The 18,783-nt window shown below is 35.7% G+C and overlaps 1 protein-coding gene across 9 annotated transcripts in view; it reads left to right on the top strand.

The window, feature by feature from the left end:
• The window catches only part of CADPS2 (calcium dependent secretion activator 2), a 284,338-nt gene that overhangs the window by 156,536 nt on the left and 109,019 nt on the right, over positions 1–18,783 (top strand). For all 9 annotated transcript variants that reach the window (XM_071423750.1, XM_071423752.1, XM_071423747.1 and 6 more), the window contains exon 9: positions 18,703–18,769. In XM_071423750.1, the coding sequence (XP_071279851.1) occupies positions 18,703–18,769 (67 nt within the window). The remainder of the gene's footprint in view (positions 1–18,702; positions 18,770–18,783) is intronic.

Raw genomic sequence — 18,783 nt, 5'->3', positions numbered from 1 at the left:
CCATAATAGTTGGCCAAAACACAGCACAAAACCCAAGCACTGACACAGTGATGCCACTACCTGCACTACAGAACTGTTGGGGTCTCTGACAAGTTCACAACACTTTTGAATTTGAGTTGGCTCATGTTCAGGCTCAGTGCATGGACAACATGATTGTGTATTTACTTGCTATATACTTTTGAGACACTGGACAAAAGATTTCATTGTCATTTCTCACAGGAAGGGATAAAGAAATATTAGAGTTTCAGCTGAATTTATTTGACTTCAAAGACAAAAGAGATGTGAACTAAAAAGTTTTATTTCCCAATCCATGTTCAGTCTAGACCTAGCATGACAATCTCAGGTTTGATCAAGACAAGCGCTGTAGCTGTAGGTGGCTGTGTAGTGCTGAGGCAAACTGTATCAATGCAAGGTTTTTACCACTCATGGAAGATATATTGTGTGGCTGATGAAATAGGCTTTATTTGAATTTCAGACACAGTGGACTGTTGAAGAAAAAGTGTGGGGTTGGTAAAAAAATGCACTCAGCACCTGAAGTATGCAGCACAGCAAATACCACTGCATATTCAGGAATGCCTGCTGCTTACTTTACATCAAGATGTGCCAAAGTGTCATCTAACATCCAGCACCACAAATCTATGTGTAGAGCATATTTTCTTTACTCAGTGAAAAAGCCTGAAGAAGGATATGTCACAAACTGCTATGAAAATAGCCTGGCTGCAAACTTCAGAATACTTCCTTGAATAATACTTCATCATACTTCATCTGCTGGAAAAGACTGTCATGATTGATCTGCCAGTTAACTACAGCAGGAAGTTAACATGTTTCTTTTGAAACCATAAGAGCTTTTCAAGAAAACTTATGAAGAGGGGATAATCCTTCTTTTCAAAAGTAAATCACAGACAGTTGCTGACTCTGAAGATCCAAGACCCTGAGACCCTGAAGACAAGCATGTGAGTATCCCTTTTTTGCAAGATAAAACTCATAAATCCCAGCACAGAGTAAACCTGAGTATTTCAAGGACTTCCAACATTTGGAATGAGACTACTGAGAAAGTAACAGAAAATTTAAAAACTAAGCCAGTGGATTTACATTTCTGCAGAAATATTGGTCAAATTTTGGCTCATAATTAATAAACAATTAAACTGGGTTGAAAAGCAATGGTGTATATTTTTTGTTTATTTTGTCAGAGGATCAAAAATGTCCTTCGTGTAGGTGTAACTATCTTACCCTGCTAAATTCTGGCAAACCTGTCCTCATTTTAACATCCATAAAGGAACATGCACTTGTAGATATCAAGGTCAACATTTCTTGTGTATGTTGTAAGCTACACTTTTAGTGCTGTATGAAGGTGTTACTATTATTATACCAAGATGTCTCATGTGAATATTTTCTCTAATGCTACTTTGTGCTTAATGCTGGTATTTCATTGTGCTAAATGAATGTTAGCATCTTGCCATGGAGAAAAGTGCTAATGTGATAACTGTCTTCATTTAAATGGTTTTACTATTACACACTTCTGCAAAATCAATTTACTATAATCAGTTACTTTTTAAAAATTAAATTGAACTTCATGAAAAATGACACATTAAAATTACATTAATGATTGATTGGATAATGATAATGGCTTAATGCAAAATTACTATGGAAGGAAGAAGCAAAAGTGTTTATCCTGCTGCTAGATCCTTAGAGAACAGATTATAGCTATGAGCCTGATTTTCAGTGCTTCACACAGTAATTGCTTCTGAGGAGGCACCGGGAATCTGAAGATCTTAATGATATGCCACTGCCACTTTAATTGCTGAAAGAAGCCAAGAGAATCCTAATTGCCAAGGGAAGCATTACTAATTAAGGTGTCATTCTTCATTTATTCCATAGAAATTCATCTGAAATATTTGTAAAAGCTGAGATGTAAATTTAGATCCAAACTCACTTAGCTTAATCACAACAGACTTCATGTGAAAAATATCTATGGGTTAGGCAAGGTTGATCATAAAAATTAAAATATTTATTTTCCTATGAAAAATTTTGGTTTGCTTTTGCCCATAACTTCTTTAAAAATGAAGTAAAATAATTGAGAGTAGAGTAAATAATCTGGTTTTATTAACATGTAATTTATATTTAAAATGTGATTCTACCCTCACATTAAAAAATTGTTACAACTGTTTACAGAGGGTGTTTCTTTTTTTATATTTCACCTTAAAGCTTAATACTTCTGGAATGTTAAGATGGGTTTTCTTCAGCTCTGATGGGCAGAGTGATGCAGGTTCAGTTGTATAAATATATTCTTTAGATCATAACTCTAGCAACACTTGTTCAATATCTCCTTGCCTTCACTAGGATGGAGTATGCATCATTAATTAGTTATAGAAAATCCCCATGCTCAGAACTGCATGTTTGTCAAATCCTTCTTTGGCTCAGCTTTGCTAAAGTCCTTATTCAACCTCACAAAATAAGCAGTTGGGGTGAGTGGTCATGCTGGTGGTACTTGTCCATTTCCTGCATACTGGATTTTGTACCTTGTTCTCTTCTCAGCCTTCTTTAATGCAGTTATTCACATTCTCACTGTGTCTCAAGCTCTTCTTCTTTTGGCATGGATTATCTCTTATGGTTGACCTTAATGGTGCCTTGCATTCATATATAAATGCCAATTATTTTTCCTCTTGTTATGTAATATCTCAGAACCTATGACCAAACATCTCAGTGACCCATAGAACTCTAGGTAGATTTTCTAGTTTATACTGACAATTTCTAGTTTACAATTCCTAACTTTAAAGCTCTTCCCATCTCAACTTCTTGGTCTTTGTGTGCATGTGTTAGGAAAAAAATGAGTGAGAAAACCTTTGGCAGCAATTCTCAGCTCGTCACAAAAGAGAAGAGATCAGTTCCAGGCCATAAAGATGGTGATGAGGGGAGGAATAGAGAAAAGACTTGGATTTGTAACTGGGATTTTTTTAGATTTTTTTTCTAAAATACTAAGTAATAACTTTACAATTTCATTTGCATGTGTTTTTTCTACCAAGTAAGTAGACTAGATGGGCTGACCAGTCAGTGCTATGTGGATTGAAGGTAGTATTAAAAATTAATTGTTTTCATGCTGTAGCAAAAAATGCATGCCTTATTAGGTCCTCACAGGGAAGATCATGATCTGAGTAATTTCATGGATGTGAGGTGAAATATAGGCAGGACTTTTTTTTTTTTTTTTTTACTATGTGCCATTGATCTTACTAAAGTGAAAGCATAGAGGAGGCTGCTTATTTTTAATACAATAAATGATGAAGAAATTAATCGTATCAGAAGTGATCTACAATTTGCAGTAATACGTTCAGATATCAGGAACTTCACAGTAACTCTACAGCATATTTGAGGAGTCTCTGCTCTGACTGGAGAGTTCAGGCTGGCTTCTGCTGAAATTTCTTCATGCTATTGTTACACAGTTCCCATAGCTTTGGAAAAGCATCATTCAGAGCAAAATCTGACTTTTAGTTTTGCTTAAATTTGCAGCTCTGTAAGTGCAGCCAAAATATGCTGAACAGTATCATTAGAATGAAATCACGTGCAGGTATTCCTGCTTCATAATTTATTCCAGAATTTTATATGGTAGACTCCATGTGTTATTTTGTATTATATTTTTTATTTATTTCAGATTAAAGTTTTTAACTTTTTGCCATCTAAGTTTCTTTTGAAACTTGTCTAGAAACTTCCCTTACATGCATGAGTCTGTAGTACTGGGGACACAACTGACTATGATATTCATAACATTATGCTGTACATAGTCACCTAAGCAATATTCTCATTTTCCCAGACTGCAGGACCAATCATCATTTAAATAGTTGTTTCAGATTTTGTTTATATTGCTTTATTCTACTACAAATAAGCATATCACAAATATCATGCAGGTGAAAGATGCAGTTTATTTATTAGCCTTTCTCATCAGGTGATCTGAGTTGTTTCTTGATACCACACCTTCATCTGTGACATCAGATTTAAGAGAGAGTTATTTTCACCTGACATACATTGACACTGCATATGGTCTGGCCTGGCCTGGCATTATTTCTATACTGAAAGTGCCAGTCCTATTAACTGCAAGGATGGGGGCATGCCACCTACCTCTTATGTCCTTCTGTCTTGTGCTGCCCATCTGCTGCTTCTAGGAAGGTAAAATTCACCTCATTTTTGTCTTTTGGAATATAAGCCTTTACAAAGTCAGAGGTACTTACGGCAGCAAAATTTTTTCAGAAACTAAAAGTATGTGTCCAGTCTAATCCACCCTCTGTGTCAGAATGCTGCCTCAGAAACTGTAGGGTCAGTTGTGGTATCATGGGTCTGAGGGGGATTTCAATTCATAATACCCTATTCTTTATGGGCAAAAATAATTCTAACACAATACTGAATGTAAAGGCAGACGTAACTTTCTATAAATTGAATTAAGTGGTTTGTTGGTTTTGTTTTTCCTCCACAGTAGTACAATTTCAATTATTGAAGTATTGCATTTATTTCTCACATAATAGCAAGGCCCCATGGTCCTGTACTACTCTTGTTTTGTTCAAAACATAGTATGTTTGTCATAGTTAGCTCCCTTTAAATGGTCCATGTCCTGTTATGCAATTGTGTTGGTAGGTCAGTACTGTCCTGTTTTGTCAGGGGCCTGAGTATGTCTCATCCCCAAACAGGCATCACCTTGGAAGGCTGACAGTTTCTGTCATGTCATCAGTGTAGTGATGCTTTCATACAGAGTTATGCACTGTTAACTCACTCGGTCTTTTTAGTTAAATAAAAACTATAAACGACCACTTATCCCCCACTACAAATGGTCTTTTATGTGTGCTTACCATTACAAACCTGTTTCAATTTAATCCCGTCTTAAATTAGCTTTGTGCCTGCTCAGAAATGTTGCTCAAAGTCCCATCTAATCTGACCTTGAACACTTCCAGGGATGATGCATCCACAACTTCTCTGGGCAATCTTTTCCAGTGTCTCACCACCCTCACAGGAAAGAATTTCTTCTTAATATCTAATCTAAAGCTACCCTCCTTTCGCCTAAAGCCATTCCCTCTTGTCCTATCACTACATGCCCTTGCAAAAAGTCCCTCTCCTCTTTTCTTGAAGGTTCCCTTTAGGTTCTGCTGGAAAGCTGCTCTAAGGTCTCCTCAAGGTCTTCTCCAGGCTGAACAACCCCAAATCTCTCAGCCTTTCTTCATAGGAGAGGTGCTTCATACCTCTGAGCATCTTTGTGACCCTGCTCTGGACTCACTCCAGCAGGTCCTTGTCCTTATGTTGGTGACCCAGGGCTGGACTCAGTGCTCTGGGTGGGGTCTCAAGATAAATGCATGTATGTTAATTCCTACACGTGTATGTTAAATTCTGTGCATGGTTTGTCTTTGGAGCAATGGACAGCAAAGACCTCTAAGACAGCCTCTCATGCTGCTGCTTGTATGGACTAATCTGGGGACAAATTGGCAGGGGAAGTGTTCTGGTGGGGGTAGGTTTGAGTTCCACTGCTAAGTCTGACCTATTGAGGTCAGACCAGCTTCCCTTTTCTTCCACATGGAGAACTTCTCTGATAATGTTAGAAGATTGCCAGCCCAGAACTGTTGTCTTCTTTTCTTCTAGTTTTTTCCAAAGATGGAAATCAATATGGTTGTGGTGAGAGAAGTGTACCTTCTCCTAAATACACTACCAGTTGCCCTTGATCAGTAAATCAGTGACTTAGAAGTTAGCATTTTTATCATGGTTTATTACATTTGTGATTTTAACTGCTGATTTAAAATTTGAGATCATTTTAGGTTCTTGAGTAGAATGCACTATGTAGAAAGTCTTAAATAGATTGCACTATGTCAAAGACCAAACAAATGAGAGTAAGAAACTTGGCTCAGATTTTAGTAGTTTTGCTGTAGAGAAGTGTGCCTAAAAATATACTCTCCTCATAGCTGGAGAGCTGACAACAATTATCTTTTCTAAAGCTGAATGTTTGTAGATCTGTAACCTTTTTCATCTGTTTTAAAGTCTTCATTTTGAAGGGCAAGGTAAGATCTGAAGCAAAGGTCTAAATATTTAAGGGTATGGAATGATTCTTTTTAGGTTAAGGGCAGTAGGCTGGGCATGGGATGTCATTTAACAGATCTTTTAGTCAAGCCATTTAGAAACACATTCTGAGTAATGAAGACATCCAAATGAAATTGGAGTTATGCAAGCAACACATCTGGGCCAGGTATTAAATATTACAAATATTCCCAGTAGCTGAGAACACTTGCTAGGCTAAGATCTCTACAAATAGTACATGCATTATAATTCAGGGTTTTTGTTCATTACTGATGAAAATAAAAAAAGCTTCAGAGAAGGGAAAGCATCAATTTCTGTAAATACAGATTTGCCATTGTTTTGAATATTGAGAACAATGGATCCATTTTCAAACAGAAAATAACTGTGATCCTTAGATTAGAATTGGATGATTGAGTTAATAAAGTAATCATGTAATGTGAAACTTTATTGTCATTATAGAATGTGAGTGTTCACCTTAATCACAAATGTTACATTCATTTTTAATTGAGCTGTATATAGTCTCCTTAATGGAAGGCTTGGTTTTTTTCCTTGCACACTCAATATATTTTAATTGAACACCTGATTCTTGCCATCAACACATTAACATCTGGACACTGTTTTATGCATATAGATATACTGATTAAAACTCAGCAGAGAAGTAGATAATGGGAAAATAAAATGACAACATTATAGAACACTTTCAGCCATATTTTTTATTATATATTGAGAAGCTTTTAATTACCTTATTTCATTTAATTAGTCCCACTGCTTAGGTCATTTGTTTTTTTATTGATATGGCATGTCAGGAACTTTTTTAATTGGCACAAAATGGCATATGACTAAACTGTCTTGTCTAGTTTGGTCCAAAAGAATTTCTTACATTTTTTCCACATTCCTGAGACTTCTTATTTATTTCACAGTCTTTTCAACAATATAAAAAATATTTTGACAGAGCAGCTTGATTTAAAATTTAACATTTCACTTTTCATTTTTGTTTCTGAGTTAAGATTTTTTTTTAAGTGATTACTTCCTAATGTATTTTACCTTTAGAAAATAACACTAAATTCTGTAGCTTTAAAAAATTTTAGTCTTTCTTCAGAGAGAAAATTAATTTAAAGCATTTTTTGTCATTTAGACTTTAGGCACAGTTTGTCAGCATTTACAAATTTAGTCTGGAAGAAAAGCAACAGTCCTGTGCCACCCCAGCAGTTGTACTCTAAGTTTTAGGGATCTATTTTGCACTGTTCTGTTTTAAGCCAGTGATTTAACAAATCTGACAGCTCTGGAGTATTGATGAGCTCATTACATAAACATTTTAGTGCATAATATTAGCTTCCTATTGATTATTAGTACCCCTTATAACAACAGAGATTTTATATAAATATAATTTTAAAAGGATTTTTTTTGCCTGAGAGAATTTCATTGAGTAATTGATAATAGACCTCTCCTAATTTTAGATTATTCTGTTCCAAACCATCTTTTGTATTTTTCTTTGAAGATCTAACATATTTTTTACTTAATAATTCCTATAGATGTGTGTAGTATCTCTGTACCAGGCAAAAAAGATTACAGTTTACCTAATTAACGTTTTCTGGTTTACCAAATACTGATACTTTTGCAAATTTTTTCTTTGCTTTTTGAGTTGTTGGATAATCTTTATAATGTATGTGTTCAACTGTGTTGGCACTTCAGCAGATGAAGTAACTCATCACTATGCAATGAATGTTCTCCCCTTAATTTGAGAATAAATGTATTATTAATATTTATGACACTGTGCTCCCACAGATTCATGACTTGTGGAACAATAAGAAATCCTACTAATTTAAAATACTCATTTCAAAACTATTTGAAATATAAGTTTCACACTCCTTGCCCTGAAGTTTAATACAACCACTTTTTATGATTACACAGTAGCATTTTCTTTCCTCTTCAAGTCTGTCACAAACAGGTAACAGGGATCGATTTGAACCAGATGTTTTTAGTCTGGGCCGTGTCATTTCACATGTCCTGACATCCACAGGAGGGCAGCATGGTTAAATCAAGGGAGAAGATGTGAGTATGATCATAATGCAGGGAAATTAATCTCACTTTTGATTGTTTATGTAGTCTTATGAAAGTGTTTATAATTGAAAAAAGTGCGTGTTTTCCTGGCCAGGACAGGTAAAGGAACTGCATGTTAATTTTAAAATTTTCAAAGTGTAGCTTCTTAGTACCTATAAACATTAAGGTTTTCTCTGTATATGCATGATCCATTTTGGAAGGAGGTCTTAAAATATTTAGTGTGGGAGTTATTAAAGCCTAGTTGAAAATTTATTTCTGTAAATTCCAATAAATTCTGTTACAATAAAATAATTGAAGAGTGTAAATAAAATATTTGAAGAAGTAAATAAAATATTTGAAGAGTGGAGGCAGCTATTCTTATATGTTTACAGGACACAGTAACTGCTCTATCCTCTAATACTTGACTGAGCTATAGCAGAAAATGAGTCCTTTTATATATGTGTCTAAATATATATACATCTATATACACACACACATCTATATACACACACACATATATACACACACACATATATACACACACATGGAAAATTCTGTTTGGGGAAAGAGATTAAAAAATCTCAATCTCAGATTTGAACAATCATTATGAGTAACACTAAAAATATTCATTGTAATTTTTTTTTAATTGATCACCCAAATACCCATAGAAGACATTTTATTCATTTGGGTTATTTACAAATAAATGCTATTTTTCAAAAAGTACTTCTAAAACTCGAAGTGAGGAGAAGCTTTACTTGTTACCTCTGCTTGCATCCAATTCATCGGCACCACAGCTTCTATTTTCTCTGAGATTTTATGGATTTTAAAAAGAAATTATTTAATGGCAATTTTGTAGGCGAATATCAGTGTAGCATTGAAGTTCAGGGAAGACAGTTGTCAGACAAGTCTGTGCAGCAGCAATGGACTGACCCCAGTAGATGGCTCTGATGCTCCCTCACAGGCAGGATTCTATATTCCTAAACTCCTTCAGCTCCAGTCACAAATCAGTTCCAGTTTAGCAACTCCAGTGGGAAAGCAGCATTTGAATGTTTTGTTTTCTACATATTTTTTATGATAAAGAACTTCTGACAAAGAGGAAATTCATGCTGTTTTTATAAGCTTATATCTTTTTTGCATAGCTTTTTTTTTTTCCCCTAACCACCACCCAAACTAAAACTATCTTAGGAATTTTTTTCCTAATTATATAAATCAATTTTTAAAATCCGAAATACATGAAGAAAAGCATAAGGAACTTTTTCAAGGGGGATATATTTTTCAGGGATCCATTTCTGTTGTTTTTTGGTATAAGTCCTGCAGAAATCAGTTTGCTTGTGTATGGCATTTCCAAGGATAAAAATCCAATTTTTTTAATGATTCTAAAACAAATTCCTGTACACTGAAGTCCCTTCCAGTGGCACAAGACAATTGCTGAATATTACCAGTGGGTGCCAGTTTCAGGATGAACCCTACAAGCTGCTTTCAGGCACAGGTAGTTCAGATGTGGAACTGTGCTACTGGGTGTAGATTTTAAACATTTTAAATGCTTGAGAAAATCATTACAGAAATTAATTTAAGCAAAAACCCATTCAAAAGTTTCAAACACAGAGACACCATTTCTAGATGAAGAAGCTTCTAGGGACAGTATCAATATGAGTATATGAGGAATCTGTGGGAATATATACCTGCATGCTTCCTTTCATGTCCTGTTGAGAACAAGGCATAGGCCTGAAAGTGCTTCTGAGTGTCCACTTCTGTGTTCTTTTGGAGAAGCTTCTTCCAAAGTGACATAGACTCAGAAATCTATTTGTTTCTCTGGCATCTTTAAAATTCTAAATGTATTCTGTATATGAAAGGTTTTTTTAAATTTATGTTTTCAGAGAACTGGGCCATACTATGAAAGCCTTCTTCCTTGTTTTTGCCCTTGTATTGTCATCAAAAGATGACCAGGAGTGTAAAAGTACCTTTTTGAATCTAGTTTTTGATGAAAGGATCACCTACAGGTGTCATTCTGCACCAGTAGGTTTTTTGAGGCAGAATGACTCTATTAGAGTATTAGATTAGCCTTACTGTCTTGGGCCAAATGTTCATCTAACCTGTCTTCCACTATGGCCAGCATCAGATGACTTGGAAAATTTTTAAGAGTAGTTTTAGTATTCCTTCACACTCCACCCATCTGCAGATGAAGAACTTTCTGAGCCAGATATGACTCTTGACATATGCAAACATTCATTGCAATTAAATTTCTCTTTTGCAGCCTGTCCAGGAGTGCCTAAAATGCACAATGAAATGTAACCGATTTGGCTTCATGGAAACAAGCCTCAGTGGTGGCACTGCTGTGTAAGAGTGGAAATTAATGTCTTGCACTGCTCCTGCCTTCCATAGAGGTGCTCGAGACACAAAGGAGTCAGTCCACACCACTGATACACAACAGTGTTGTCTTGTCTTGCTGTTGTATGCTGGGTAGAGAGAAAAGTGATATTCATTGGATCCAATGTTTACATGAAGTCTGCTAAGTTAAAAGGGAGCTTTCCAGTGTATGAGAGCATGAAGTGTCAAAATTTCAATCCAGAAGAAAATCATATAGTTCCCAATAAAAAGTTTTTCATTTCTGCAACATGGGGAGAGACTGCTATTTAAAAGATTGCGTATGAATTCCAAAAAGGTTAACTGCATTTTTGCCACTGCTGCTTAAATTGTACTCTAGTGCTTTTCATTCTGGATGGTTCTGTAGTTGCACAAATAAGAAGGTTTGTTTTCTGCCAAGTGTGCCAAACATTTCGAAATCTCTATAGTCAATGTCATCTCTATTCATTATTAGCTAAGTTCAGCCATTGCATCCACAGAAGTTTTACTTCCTAGAATTGGCTGAAAAGAGCAAACAGGTTTATTTTTCTGAATTGTGCTTTAAAAGGAATAATTTTGTCAGGCAGCAAATAACAGTCATTTTCCACAAATGCCCCACGGTTGACTTTTCATGATTCCTGGAAACCTCCTTCATACCATCTCTTTTCATGCAACTAATTACAACAGCTAAGTTAAGAGTCTGCACTGTAGAGATCTGGGAGAGCTCAGGGAGACAGAAGGGTGCTTCCAAAGGGTAATCTGCAAAGTTCTGAAGAGGAAATATACACCAAGCACTTTACACTGGATCCCAACAAAATACAAAGGAAACATGATTACTGAAAGTGGCTGAGTGGAGTTGCAAAGACAAATACATTTAATTTGCTGTTTCCCTCATAACATTTTCATTTCCCTTCCTTTTTTTTTAATCATAAGTGTGTTGCATGTTTTGACACACAGTTAAAAGGCTGAACAGCTTTACAAGCTTCTGAAATGCATTTTCCAACTTGTGGAAGATAAGGGCTGTTGTAAGGCTTTCCTGAGTGTTTCTTCTGGTGCACTAGGACCTCAAGTTTTGAACAGTCTTGCTCTTTTCCACTTCGGTTTCTCTCCCAACAGAAATTAATGTGGAAATACTAACCTCCTGCACTGGACATGTTGTGAGGAGTAATTGCTTGGTTTATAAAGCACTTAACTAAGTGTCAAGTAATGCTCCTATTAAGAGAATAATGCTATGTAAGTGAGAACTTGCTAAACTGATTTGTTTCAAAGCTTTGGTGATGTTTTTAAGTGGTGGTTTTAATTAAATTCCTTTAGGGTTTTTTTTTAAAAATCCAGCTATCAAGAGTTTTTTTTTAATTGTTTGAAAACATCATATCATTCTAAATAAGCATCTTCTGTGTGCACAAATTAAAGTGCTAGACTTATTCATTATCATAATTTCTGTCCTTTCTTTCAGATCACAAATAAGATACCAAGTTAAACATGCCTTCTCATGCCTTTGCTAGCTTAGATATACCATTTTATACTAATTCATAAGTACTTTAAAATACTTACTCATGATAATGACAATAAATGTTGTGAAAATACTTAGAATTTACTGTCTTTAGAATGAAAATATATGTATCTCATTCTTCTAACATGTTTTATTTTAAAAAATAACTCTGCTGCGGTCTGCATTCTTTATGAAATTTAAATTCTATCAATACAAAAATGACAGTGAAAAGGAGTACATAACCAGTCAGAGATAATCAGAGCTAAATATCATTCCTGAAGGAGCTCTCTGTTCTTACTATCTTCTACCACCAAAGTTTTCAACACCTTTTGGTTGTTTCCATCAGTGGATGTGTATGACCTAGAAACAAAAGTAAATTTTTCATGCAAACATTGCTCACAGCAATTTAGGCTTTCTAGATCACAAAAAATATCACTGCCTGGCTGGAAAAAAGGTCATCAGTCTTTTCTATCTGATTGCAGTGCCATGTGCTTCCAGTGGCATGGAGAGGTGTCTAGGCTGGGCACCCAGCTGCTTCTGGATGCTCAAGATGCTTGCAAGTTCTTTAAGGTCTGTCAGCATTAAGAATCATTTCTACAGCCAAAGTGAAAGGTTAGGGGACAGCAGTGCAATTGAATTTTTTTCTACTACTTCAACATCAGAATTTAAATTCAGGTTTTCCCTTTGAAAAGCAGTTTCTTTGCGCCTGCACTTTCTGTGCTTTTGTGGTCACAGATTATTACCTTTCTAGATGAAATTAAACCAAGAGATCACCTTCAGGGGTGTACCCATATATTCTGCAAAACACTGGTAGCTATTTTGTCCATGGGTTCAGTTCAGAGCTAGTCCAAAGTGCCTCAAAAAGCACAGAGGGTGGATATCAGCTCCTCAGCATCAGCTGTTTTGCAGCAGTGCTGCATTACCTGTTTACATTGCAATTAGATTACATTAGAATCAGAGTGCTTTCTACATTTATGTTGCATCTGAAGGATTTCATTCTTTTATTGCTTGGAATTCTTTCAAGGCTAAAGAATGTTTTTCTGTCTTTACAAACACTCACATTTACATGCCAGATAGGTTTCATGATATGACATAAATTAGATTAATAATTCTCAAGTTGCCATTGTAGTTACCTCTCAGGTTCCATAAGTACTGGCATGCATATTCACAAATGGTGAAGCGCTCTAGAGTGCAGTAAGATATTTATCTCTAGATAAAGAATCTAGAGATAGCAGGTCGTCCAGCAGTCTTAAAACCATTTAGACTGTAAGTGAAAAGTGTTTAGCAGGGAAAAAAGCCACACATTTTCCTGCTCATGCCATGAGTATCTGGCTTATTGGAGTAAATGGAACTGTTTTCTGTGGCTGTGATGTTTTTTATTACTTGACATTCTTCCACGTTTCTTTATTCTTAGCAAGCATAATTACAGTAGTTTAGGCTGATTGTTTTTCATTCCGTCTGTTGAAGGCTTATTTAGTTCTCTTTCTCAAGAGCACAGAAAGGACTAAAATGAATTTGAAAATGTTTACAGCTAGGTTTCTTATGACCCAGGTCATATTGTTGTCTTGAATCAGTTTTCTCCTCGTCCTCAACTGAAAACAAAAAAATTTCTTAATCTTGCAGGGTTAAATAAAAGGAGGAATGCAGTGCAAGGAAGATTCCTTTTATGCAAGATGCGGGGATGACTGAAAGTGCCTGTGGGCATTTGGTCCCCATTGGCTCTCTCAGCGAATGCAATGATGCCCACGGATAGCCTGTATTGTTGTCAGTTAAATGGGATCATGAGTGTCTGAAAGGTGTTTGAGAATGAACTGAAAATCATTTTCACAAGTGGATGATTACTTCTGCCACATGTTAACCGAACTCTATCAGAGTGGCCCAGATTTTTGAGACTGCATTAATTGCTCTTTCAACCTTGACTGAGGTTTCTCTTTAAGAAAGACCTTTGCTGGACTAAACTGCTACACGTATTGATTTTTCTTTCTATATTTTTTTCATTGTTTGTGATAAATGAAGCCCTTTACAAGTAGAGAATTTATCATTCAAAATGTAGATAGATTGCTTCATTCCTTAGAATAAAAAGGCTGGTCTAAAAATGATCTCTGTAGAAGGAGTAAGTCCATTCTCATTTCTCCCTCAGTGAATAGCTCTGGTATTCCTCACACAATTATGCTTTTTCAGCTATTCATTAGGGCTGATTTTTTTCATCAAAAAGTGGAACCCTGCACTCTCGCATTGAGGTGAGGACTTAAAGCAAATAAGCTGCCATCTTCCCTCCTGTGTATGTCATCATGTAACTGAAACTGAACTATAATATTTAGCAACATGGTTTTGCATTTTGGTAGCACAAGGAAATGCATTTTGAGAGATGTACAAACTTTTTGTAATTACAACATGGTTATGCCCAGACTTTTACAAGAAAATGTTTGTTCATTTTATTTGTTCTGTTTCTGTAGAAGAAAATTATACTGACTGAGATGAGATGATATATCAAACATTTTTATCCAGGTGTTTCTGTGTTTTGTAGTGGAAATGTAATTTCTTGTTTTCCAGGAAAACTAACTTAAAATATTAAATGGGAGGGGGGGTTTGTGCCATGTTGTAAGCATTGTGAGGTATAATCATGTAATTCTGTGACTTCATACAAATCCAATTTTTATTTTTTCATTTGGGAGTGAGTGAAGAGAAAAAAAAGCAGTATTAAATAAGATTGAAGAAAAGAAGATTGCAAAAGATTGTTTTTAAAAGAAAATGTCTCAGAAAAGTGATTGTATGGTTTGTACATTTGGTTGCATTTTCATGTTACTACAAAACATGTTAGAAAATCTTCATATTGGGGTGACATTTAATGACATCATATTTTCTTTGTGATTAGTACAGCGGGTGTATTAGTCCTAAGTTACTGGAAATTACATGAGTAATATAAGAAAACTGAAGAAGGCAACCACACATACGTAGTAACTATGAATATACTTTCTAATGTGAGTTAGAACAGACATAGATGTTATGTGTACATATCTCATATATTATATATTTTTACAGAATAGAAGTCTGTCATTTATATATGTTTCAATGTACATGAAAACGCCCATCTTTTCTCCTTGTCAGAATATTTATTAAACATTCTCAAAATATGACATTAAAGAAAAGTCAAAACAAATCTAAGCAGTTACTATTATAGTGTTCAGATTCAGGGGAGTATTTCAGTGTCTTCTTTCCATGTACATGGCTGAACTTTAATAATCCAAGGATTATTTTAGATTATCCCAATTTAGGAACCCAAATGAGAGCAAGAAAAATTGAAGCAAATGGTGTGCTTGGTGTTTAGAGATATGGAACTGGCACTTCTGAATATCAATTTCTTGTTTGTATGGCACAAATCTTTTGCCTGAAGGTACAGTGTTTGAGTGGCTGTTCTGTGTTTCTTGTTGCCGCTGAGGATGTTTAAAATAGTCTGAGCAACTGATGGTGTGCATTTTGTGTACATTATTTTGCATTATTTTGGATGGAAAGAGTGACTGTGGCTTCTGGGTGACTGATGGGTAGAGAAACAGCAGGCTGCAGCTTTGTGAGTTTGTGACTGAGATTCTGTTCTGGCTTGCAGTACTGGCCTTTACCTGAGACTCATGGAAAGTTACACATTTGTCCATCTTAAAAATAGAACATTCTTCAACTTAGCTCTAAGGCTTAGCTCAGTTCTGAATCTGTTAACCTATTAATTTTCTGCTCCAGTTGTGAAGTCCAAGTGTCATTTAATTGTGAAAACTGGCTATTGTAGATTTTTTTCTGTTCTAGACCTCAACTGCAGTTTCTACAGATCCTGGATGTTACTGTCTAAATATAGGAAGGTTCTTGAAGATTCTTAGGTCCTCTTTTCCTTTTCCTTTTCCTTTTCCTTTTCCTTTTCCTTTTCCTTTTCCTTTTCCTTTTCCTTTTCCTTTTTCATCAAATAGAAAATGAATGAGAAAGAAAGGCTCAAAGAAGACTCTAGAAGCCTAGGTGGGTCCTTCCACATAAGAATGTTAGACTCTAGACTAAGAAGTAATCTCTTTATCTTTCAGGAGCAAACACACTTAAGATCTGAAACTTTAGAAAAAAACTGGTACTATTAGAGATGGCACTGGAAGAGGGATTAATAACATAACTGTGTGTTAATAGTGATTTGTAAAACCATACAGCATAAGTCTTTGCATTTCTATACTAAATCCCAGCTTTGTGTCATGAATATTATTTTCTTTGTTACCTGGTCTTATGTAAGATCTGTGAATTTTAAAGTTATGTAGTTAATGTTCCACTCCTTTGTTTCCCAAGGAAGCTCTTATTTAGAGCCTTAGTTAGAAGTGATTTATAGGAGGAATAAAAGTGCACATTGCTATTTAATTTCTTTTTGTGTGCTTTATTATGTTATCCTTTTGAATTTACTGTATCTTACATTATTTCTGCCTGTACTGCAGAACTATAGGTGGTATGTCTTACATGAAGAGCAATTTAAAAGGCAGACAAATTAAATAAAAACATCACCTTTTCTCTAATAAAAAATGTTCTTTTAAGACCTCTTAATTTAAAAGCACATTTCTGGAGCAGGATCAGTTAATAATGAGAAAGAATTAGCATAGAGTTTCTAAGGTTGGGTTACTTATTTTCTGATGTGCAAGAGGCAAGAAGTCTTTCTTAATCTATTGTTTCTTTACAGTCATTTAAGACATGCCAAGAGGGTGGGAACATGGTCAGGACATCTTTGTACTGTAGCTTTGGAGGACTGTGTATTTTCAACTGGGTTCTCAAAATGCAGTTTCAAAACGGGGCAGTTACCTTCTCACATATATCAAAAATCCTTCATGCTACTCCAGGGGATGCAGGAGGATGCAGTGGATGAATCACCATGAAGAACAGGGCAGTCTTAGGACTGAGAGAGACCAAAGGCCACCTGAGGACTTTTTTACTTTTCTCCCTCAGGTCATTAAGCTTTGAGGTTATGTAAAATTCATAATTTATTTCCCCTCCACCCTCTGACAATAGTAAAGAGATTAGCAAGGCAAGAGCAATGTTGTGTGCTTTGGGGAAAGCTAATGCTTTGAAACATATATGAAAAGGAAAACAATTTGTATTTTGTGGGAGAATGTGTGACCATAAGTCTGTGAGGTAAATGCTTCCTTAGTTGCAAAAGATTATAAATTTAAAAATAACCCCTAGTAGGTCCTTTTATGGTACCCTTTCTGATATAACCCTTAGTCCGTTATTTTCATTGAATTTATAATAGTCACAGAATTAAGAAGTTAAAAAGACTGTGGCAAGATCTGGACTATTCAAAGGCCGTATCAACTGGTAATTGTGTACACAAAGCCAACTTTTTTTCCTTCTCATACAAATAAAAAGCAGAGTAACCAAGTAAGGTAGGCCTTCAATACAGGTGTGGCAGAAGTCAAAGAACTTCTGTTCTTCTGTTTTCATAATAATAATGGAGCCACTACATAATCTGAAAACAACAATTGTAAGCAGTATGCTGAACATTAATTTTAGGCATAAATTTGTCCTTTGTGATGCCTAATGTGGGAGAAAATGTTCTTGAGAGTACACCCAGGACAGGTATAAAAAGCTTTTGCCTTTATCTTGGTTACTCATTTCTCATAAGATGTTGGTTCCTTGCTCTGTTTTTTGACTGAGGCACAAACCACCAGGCAGCAAAGCCACAGAAGTGAGTGGAGGGCAGCAGACCATATTCTCTTCCCAGAGAGGCCCCTGTTCATCTGACCAACCATCTCCCCTCCTAGTTATTATAGCTGCCTCATAATGTGTGTACTGGCATCCTCTGGAGAGTGCCCTGTGAAGCCAGCATTCCTTGGTCTGAGCAATCTTTGTTGTGCCTGTGACACCCTGGCTGTACCAGCTGTCCTTGACAGAAGCTGGCCAGCCAGAAGGGGCATCTCCTGTGCCATATTTTGCTCTCCTGTCAGGTTTTAAGCAGCAGATCGTTACCACTCATGGGTTCTTGCTTACAATCTCACAGCTCATCCTTTTCTTCTTGCTGTCTTTGTTATCAACAGTGCAACATGACCACAATGACAGAAAAAGTGTCACTATAATGCTAGAAAATTCACTCCAAATTGTTGGGTAATGAGTGTGCTCTCTCTACCACCCAATAGTATCAGCATCTGTGGTTTTCTCTTCTCACTGGTTGATACTCCTGATTATGTTCTCTGATTCAAAGCCTGGAAATTGCTAAAATGACAAGGAGTTTTTGTAATCTAAGAGCCTTTATAGTGAAGTGCTTCTGTTTGGGAAATGAGATTCTACCTTACTCTGAAAAAAAAAAAATTAATCTTGTGTGTCTGCTGACATTGTGTTATGTGAGCATTTTATCACACTGTCTCTGGGACTGACTTCTCACAGACTAAATAAACACTAGCAAATCTGTGGAAACCAAATGGAGTAAAAACTGTCGGGAACATCAAGTTTTATAACATTAAGTATTTCTGTGTATCTACTTTAAGATACTTTTTCTATTTTTCAGATAAAATTGGTGAAATAAAATATGATAAGCAGGTTAATCTTTGCAAACATGTGATCATTTTTTTCTGATTTTTGTCTTGTTTTGAGTGAAAAGGAACGTCTCTTTGCATTTTTATGATATGAGTAAATAGAAGAAAAATTATTTTTTACACATGACAACGCTGAAGAAGCAGCTCAGTAGACAGAGTAAATTAATAAACAGATTTTTGTTTGCTCCTTCTAATATCATGCTCCTTATTAATGGAAAACTACTCCCTTTATTATTTCCTTTGCAGGTACTTGTATGCTCTAGGACAGAAGGTTTGGAAGCGGTGGAAAAAACGTTATTTTGTCCTTGTTCAGGTTAGTAGCCAGCC

This window comes from Agelaius tricolor, unplaced genomic scaffold (assembly GCF_023055355.1).
Source record: "Agelaius tricolor isolate 1412-34295 unplaced genomic scaffold, bAgeTri1.0.p SCAF_3, whole genome shotgun sequence".
NCBI classification, from domain to species: Eukaryota; Metazoa; Chordata; class Aves; order Passeriformes; family Icteridae; genus Agelaius; species Agelaius tricolor.
The sequence above is the reverse complement of the archived record's forward strand: the minus strand, read 5'-3'. Positions and strand labels throughout refer to the sequence as shown.